This window comes from Cryptomeria japonica, chromosome 6, assembly GCF_030272615.1.
Source record: "Cryptomeria japonica chromosome 6, Sugi_1.0, whole genome shotgun sequence".
Taxonomy (NCBI): domain Eukaryota; kingdom Viridiplantae; phylum Streptophyta; class Pinopsida; order Cupressales; family Cupressaceae; genus Cryptomeria; species Cryptomeria japonica.
The window spans coordinates 555,934,950-555,943,243 of NC_081410.1; the positions used below are offsets into that span (position 1 = coordinate 555,934,950).

Genomic DNA, 8,294 nt, shown 5'->3' on the forward strand with positions numbered 1-8,294 from the left:
CTTGTGCTTTTGAAAGAGAGGTCACAAGTCCAAATCCCATAGGGGGTAGGGTATTTAAACTATTCCAACAATACAAATAGATGATTAAATACATTAAATGAAGCTAATTTATTTTATTTGTCAATAAACAAATATCAACGAATTTTATTACTTTTTATCTAATTTCTTATTTGATAAATCAAATTATTAACTTTATCTTTATATTTTTTCATTCATAAATAATTGTCAAATTTAAAATAAATTAAGAATTTTTATTAACACACTACACCCTTAAAAAAGTGACTTGCTGTTTTAATATTAGGCTTCAATTTTGATTCATAGTAATTATAAGTGCAACTAGTATATTAGTATATTGTTATATTTAGTGATATTTATATTACTTTTGTTTAAATTATTATTATTTTTATTGTTATGGGATAAAAAAATATTTTACTAATAATTAACATTCAATTAGTATTATAATTACCTTTCAATTAGTATTATAATTAGGATTCAATTAAGTTTATAATTAACATTCAAGATATTTTTATTTCAAATATAAACAACAATATTTGAATATGTTTTATAACAAAATAATATAATAATTTTGAATGTGGTAATTTTATTATTATTATTATTATTATTTTTATAGTTTTTGACAATAGTTTTCATAATATTAATTGGTTAAATCATTACAGATAATTTTGAATGTGGTAAAAGAGATAAAATGTTAACAATAATTTTGTAACTGGTAAAATGATGTTTAATTTTTACTAAACATACTAAATATTATTTTAATGATCTAAATATTTGCCTAAAAATAACTTTGATAAAAAAAACACATACAATCTATTTCTTCAAAATAAAAAATTATGAACAATTACCTTTGAAAAAATTACAGATTAATTGAGCAGATTATATGAATGCATATAAGTAAAACTCAAAAATATCTCCCGCATGCAATCTATTTGTATAATTCATCGCATGTTTCAATTGATTTTTATATTATTATTGCATGTAATTGGATAAGATAGTTTCTGCATCAAATATATGTTTGTGGCGGTGGTTTCTTACTAATACTAACTAATTTCATTAAACGCAGAATAACATGCATGGAATTTATAGAATAAGATCAATTGTAGATGATCTTAAATCTTGATAAGTAGTTTTTGTCTTAGTTATTGTATTTATAGTAGTGTTTACTATAGTTTCTGCATAATAATTAGTAGTGCATAATAATATGAACTACTAGATTAAATTCATTCTTATTTCACTTCAACTCAAAGAAAAAATCTATATAAGCTTTATCACAATATTGAAATTCACACATTCATTCATTACTCTTTGCATTGCTCTTGCATTTTTATTGTATTTCTTTTTAAAATGGCAAAATCAGTGTTGCTTGTTTTGATGGTGTTGATAGCATTTTATAGTTGCTCATGTTCTGCAATATCTTGTGGAAGTTTAACTTTGGATTTGTTGCCATGTTTACCTTATTTGAGAAGTGGAGGAGGAGATCCAAGCTCATTTTGTTGCAATGAAATAAAGCAGTTGAATGCAGCAATCAGAGGCAAAGAAGCAAGACAAGGTGCATGCAAATGTATTTTGCAGCAGGGCAAACGATATCATATCAACTGGAACAATGCAAAACAACTTCCTGGGTTATGCAAAGTTAATCTTCCAGTTCCCGTTTCACCTAATACAGATTGCTCACGGTAATTAAAAATCATTTTTACTTATTTTTCTTTCATTTATTAAAGCTTATTGGTTGACATTTTCAATAAATTCAAATAAATTTATAGCGTTTATTCGTTTTTATATGAAATTTTAATTATCTTAATTTTTTTTTATGGTTTGTTTCAATTTTGCAGTGTCTCTTAAATCTTTTGAAGGGTTTTTGGCCAAAGGATTTTCTCAACAATAAAGGTCTTTGTACCATTCAAGAATAAGGGTTCTTTTGGATGATGATTTTTTTTTTGTTGTTGTAAAAGATTCAAGAATAAAGGTTTAGATTTTTTTGTAGTTACTACAAAATATTGTAATAGTTTATGAAAAATAATTTTAATTATATTTTATATCTTGTGTTAAACAAAATTTTATTTTATTTTAGAATTATTGCATTAAATCTTTGACGTGAATAACATACATCAAATTAAATCATGGTGTAAATTTTGATATGAATATAACTATCTAATTGTAATTTGCAATCTAATCTTTTTCTGTTTCATTCAGCTGTTTTATGCTGATTTGATGTGAACGAAATACATAATATTAAATTATGATATAAATTGACATTTAAAAATAAAGAATTCATCTAAAAGAACTATAATACTATAATTAATGTTTAATCTGAGAAAAGTGTAAATCCACATCGTACAAGCAGCTGGTTCAAGGAAATATTTTTTACTTTGTTTCACTCCGTGAATTGTTAGAGAAATGAAAGTTGCAGGTAAAGCAAGCATTCTGTTGAACATATCCATGCAGTAGATACGTCGCCTTAATTTACTTCAAGGGAAAATTCTTGTGGATTTGGATTTCTAAATATTGGATCAGGTTCAACAGTTGTAGATCCATACAAATATTTTTACAGATAGATAGCGAGTAGAAAAGATTAATGTCATTGGCAAGTATTAACGGAAAATTCGTGTGGCTTTAGATCTTTAAATATTTTGAGTTGTATATTAAGTTAAAAATATGTGGTTTCAAATCTTTAAATTTCAAAACTGTGTGGTTGTTACAAATATTTTATAAATTATATTGCTAATGAATATTGAAATGATATTGCTAAATTATAACGATAGTCTAGTAAGAGCACGATTTGGGTCTCATTTTTTATGATGTGGGAGTCTAAGACTTGATCCCTAGTAGACCAAGAGCCCATTGACAAATTGGATATTTTTAAAATTCAATAACTTAATAAAAATTAAAATTTAATTCTATGTTAGAATTAAATATATTTTTATCTTTAAAAATAATGAATATTTATTTAATACTTAGCAATAAATAAATAAAATTATTTAATAAAAAAATTACAAATCAAAATAAAGACAAACTAAAAGTTAAAACTTATGAAGTTGTTATTGGGGTAATTGCTATAAATTGAATTTGGTTTCATATAGTAATACAATTTAATTCTTTCATGATATCTAGAAAGAACAAAAGACCAATCAAATTGATATCTTATAATTTAAAACAAGATATGCATTTTATCGTGTTCTCACCAATTGTATGTTGATTTTGATTGATTTAGAGATAAGATAGTCGATCTTTGGTTATTTGCTAAATTTAGGGTTGGGATCATAGATGTTCATGATACAAGTTGAAGAAATGTCAATATGGATTAGAATATAATATGCAAGTAGCTATTAGAATAATTGGTCTTTTTAATTTCAAGAAAGAGCATTATATGTTTTAGATTATAATATGCTAGTAGCTATTAGAATTCCAAGGATGATAACCATAGAGATCCCCTCTATCTCATTTGCATTGAGAACACAAGTTTTGACTACTTGAACACTGTGAAGAGAAGAGATGCTTCTGCCTTGTTATTGGTACCTGGGGGAGTTTTTTGAGGTTGCTTTGATTAGTTTACCATTCCCATCTCTTGTAACATATCTAGTCCCAATCCTAGGAATCCAGTTATTCTAGTTGTATTGGTTATTGGTGGGGTACAATTTTGTTTCGGTAATTTTTTTTACGATTTTCTAGGTTTATATCAATTGTGAATACAATATCATTTATGATATGGTTTGTTTTCTTTTAGTCTAAGGTTGATGTGCAAGTGAGTTCAAAGCTATTCAATTGTAATTTATCTAGAATTTTGTATTTCAAATCCATTGAATTGTGTTTCATGCTATTTTTACAATGTAAATCTTCCAGCTCTATTTTTTTGTCTTAGTTGTTCATACATGAGACAATACACAATTCATCAAAATTTTCCTTTCTTTGGTTGCAATGTTTTTATATTAGCATCCCCTATGCACTCATTTGCAATCATAAATTAGTACATAAAACCTTAAATCAAGAAAACCAAATCATGTTGAGAAAATTTCTCATAAATATTAACAATTGTAGAAAAAATATTTATCTAAAAACATGTATTTTGATAGTTCATATTCACCAAATTGGAACAAACAACATGATAAGTCATATCATTGTGATATTGGCTCTTAACTATATTAATTGTTGTGTAAACAAGTTCAAGCATAGCTTATGGATCTCTTATTGTGGAAGAAAAGTCCATGAAGTTTTCCAAGCCCACCCATATCAGCTGATTTTGTCTCCTTGGAGAGTTTGGGATTGAAGCTGAGACCCATAAAAACACACTTGACTAGGGAGGATTAGAGAAAAGCAAAGTAGGTGTAATGTTATGGATGACACAAGGAGAAATAATAATTTATTTGTGACATAACAATTCATTAAGAAATATAAGGTATTTATCTAAGATAATTGTAGAAAGTATGCTATTGGTGGAGGAAAGAATACTGTATATATTTGGCTATTGCAGAATAATGTTGGCATCTTGTGAAGCAAATACGTTCAATGAGTGCCAAAATTAATAGATATTTGTAACCAATGGATGCGGCAATATTAAATGTGAAGATTAAAAGGAATAATTGCTATTTTTGAACCTAGAAGATGATTACTTCAACTTTTTTTTTTGTTAGAATTTTAAGTTGAATGGTCATATTAGACAAGCTCACCTATTTTGCATCCTTATACACCTATGTTGTACTAAGTCAATTTTTAGTTCTCATATGCAAAGTGATTTGGACAAGTACATTTCAATTTTTTACAAAGGATGTACAAAAAAAATCTTCTATACAATTCAAAAAGAATTATTTCTCCTTTTACTACAATTCAAAGAAAATGAAAACTATCGTATGTGTGAAGTAGGGTACCTGCAACTGCAACACAAACACTCAATAGATCATTACAAGCATGGTTAGCAAATTGAAAGATAAACCATGACAAAGCGACCTATCGCCTCCTAAGAGATGCGAGTGTGGATTTGCTCTCAGATCTAGATAAGCAATCCCATTGACTTGACTACACATAGACAGAGGATTTAAAATGATATGATGTGCAAAATAGATGAATGCATGATTAAACTAGATTGATCAAAGAAGATAATTATGCTAATGATATGCATTATTGAGCTAGATGATGATGCAATTAAGCTAGATGAGAGATTGATTATGCTACATGATTCAACATTTATGCTAGAAGATGATCAAATTAAGCTAGATCTAAGATGCAATTGCCTATAATAACAATGCTTAAAATTATATGAGATGGGATGTGCCTATAATAACAATGCCTAAAATGATATGAGATGGGATCCTTTGTGCTCCAAAATGGGAGATATTTATAGGATTTCCAAGGCTAGGGGTGAGGTGGTAGGAATCAATGGTCAAGATTGAGTCTGAAGATATCAAGGGTCAAATTGGAGGAGGTTGGAGAAGAGGTTGGAGGGAGGGACACTTTTCATCTCTATGGTGACAAGTTTCAATGAATCTTGCCCACAAGAGGGCAAGTGTCCAAGGGAAGAGACATGTGGAAAAAGTGCCATGTGTCTCAAGGGGAGAATATCCAACCCATAGGAGGTTAGGATAAGGAGGTTGGGATGTGCAAGATAGGATAGGTTAGTTAAACCTAGGATTAGGTGAAATGGGTTAGGTTAGGGGATGGTTAGGCTAGGTGGTTAGAAGTTAGGAGGCATGTGGGTAATTTGAATTTAAAAATTCAAATAATAGGAAAAGGCTAATTAACTTTCAACAACTCATAAATTGATTTGTTTTAATTAATTAGGGGATTATAAGAAATGAATTAAATGGGGGGAGGATTAATTATTTCAGATTAATTAATCTAAGGGGACTATTGAAATGAACTTATTAAATAAATCCTTAGATTTATTAATAACCAAGTGAAAGGGGGAATTTAATCAAATTGCTAATGAATCGGATTAAATTGGGAAGGGGGATTAATTAAATAATTTCTTATTTAATTAATTATCTTCAGACCATTTTTAGGTGTATACAAAAATTGTTCTTCTAGTTTTTGGTAGGAACTTCACTACCTTGCAGCCCTTGTTTGGATTGCATATTATTCTAGTTTAATTTTATTATCGAATAAAAGGAAATTAAATTTAGGCCTAATGTGTGTAATTTTTTGTTGGAAATGTTTTTAGTGATGAACATTTTTATGTTGTTATAATTTTATCTCTAGTATTCAAGTGTTAAATTGAATTTTTCTTTGAATTTATCCCAGGTCTAGATAATTAATACCTGTCATAGATAGTTGAATATTGTCTAGGTCTCAAATATTAATTTTAGGCTCTATATGAATATTTGTGTAGCCATGCATCTATAATTCATTAAAAGTCATGTTCTACAGTGGAAAACAACCCTTGAGCACTAATGTAAATTGTACTACTTGCTCGATTTGGTTTAAGGAAGCTAACAACATAATTAGGTGTAACTATGTTACCTTAGATGTGGGTTGTGAAATATCCTACTTAAGAATTTTAGACTAAACAAACGTCTACATCTAAGTTTACTTAAGTGTTTTTCTTTTCTTATGGTTTCACTTGAGTCTTGAATATTCATAATATCCTTATTTAGAACTTAATTGAACCTAGTATTATTTCCTAGACCTTAATGCCATCTAAAGAATATTTTGCTAGATCACCTATTTTAGAGTTTTGTATGATAATAAACATTGGAATTCAACCAAATATCTTTCCATTTCCAAATTCTAATTTCTAAATAGTCTGGTTACTATATCCAAGTTTAGAGGAAAACTAAAAGAGCAAAAAAAAATGCTCTCTTGAGGTGTAGTTTTTGATTACGGAAAAATAAGGTTTTGAGGGGACCCCGAAACCCTTTACATCAAATTACATAAGATAGATCAATTAAAGCCCTTTTAGGACAAAACCAACAGACAAAACCCCACAGGACTGAGATACAACAAAAATAAACAAAAAAGACCACCCAACCCACAAAGACAGCAAAAAACCAACAAACTACTAGCACAAACCCAACAATAGAAACAAAATAGTCAACCCAAATTTTTAAGATTCTCTACAACATCAGCATTAAGCTAATGCATCTTCTTGGTAGCATTCTTTAATTCTAGGATGTCTTGGGGAACTTCAGTGAATTTCTTCTTCAGGCTAGCCTGAATACGCTTTCCTAGAGGACCTGAATCTTCCGTACCACCAACCATATCTTTGTCCACGTCCACTGCAGTCCTTTCTATATGAGATTTTTCCAGCTTGCTAACTATGGTAGACATAGTTTCAGCAAAATTCTTGACAATGTTATGACTACTTTTCATTATACCCCGGAGGGTAGCCTTGCATTTGGTAAGTCTAGCCTCCATGTCCACAAATTTTTTATCAGAAATCTCCTTCACTCTTTAGGTGGTTTCCATGTTTTTAGCCAGACAATCAGTCATGACTTGTTTTTCGCTTTTTGTCCAAAGAGCACCTATCGAAGCCCCCTCATCCACCTTTTTGCGAGTACTAGTAGGATGAGCACTAACAACAACGTGCGCCTTATCTCCAACACTCACATTAGCCTGCATAAATTCCATCTTGAAAGATAAGGACCGCTTCTTGAGATTAATGGTCTTAATCTCATAAAACACCCACATGAAAAGACATAAAACCTCCAGAGAGCTATTCTTGGCAATGTTGAGAACATCATACGGGATCTCCTATTTGGGATGAAAATCCTATGGAGTAAAATCCATCGATTCCTAGGAATTATGTTCAGAGCCATGGGAGTAAGAGGACGCCTCAACATTGTGAGTTTGGTCCAGAGAACCATGTTCATCAGAGCTATTTGAAACCTTCAAAGTGGCCTTTCGAGGTTTACCCTTAGGTCATTTACTTGAACCCTCACCACCAACATCAGGGGACCCCTTACTAACACTTGAAGCAACCACCTTAAGCCCAATTTTAGCCTTTTTGTTGGTGCGAGGGACACAATCCCCATCATTACTTTTAGTCTCCCAACCTTATGATTCCAAGTCCTCACTATCATCAATATCTTTAGCAATTTAATAGGAGAGGGCTTGCTAGGGTTTTTAGAAGCCCTAGATTTCAAATTCTCAAAGATAAGGGAGATTAAACCTTGGTACGAAATTGGATTAACATGGGGATTCTCCTTAAAATCAGCTATGCTAGCACTCAACGAAGACAACAGATAAAGAGGAAAAGACATTTTCTCATTGTGATGAAAATGATTAAGGAACACAAAATGATACCTGTAAATTTTGGTGAACTTGCCATCCAAAGTTAAAAAACTCCA

At 30.0% G+C, this 8,294-nt stretch overlaps 1 protein-coding gene across 1 annotated transcript; it reads left to right on the plus strand.

Annotated features, from left to right (window-relative positions):
- Positions 1-1,311: 1,311 nt before the first annotated feature.
- Positions 1,312-2,060, plus strand: LOC131048191 (non-specific lipid-transfer protein 1). The gene is made up of 2 exons (XM_057982082.2): positions 1,312-1,694; positions 1,851-2,060. The coding sequence occupies exons 1-2, from the start codon at positions 1,363-1,365 to the stop codon at positions 1,858-1,860; spliced, it is 342 nt and encodes a 113-aa protein (XP_057838065.1). The 5' UTR covers positions 1,312-1,362; the 3' UTR covers positions 1,861-2,060.
- The last annotated feature ends 6,234 nt before the right edge of the window (positions 2,061-8,294 follow it).

What these genes read in the sequence shown, in the direction of transcription:
- LOC131048191 (XM_057982082.2), top strand. Translation starts at nt 1,363, where the DNA reads ATGGCAAAATCAGTGTTGCTTGTTTTGATGGTGTTGATAGCATTTTAT.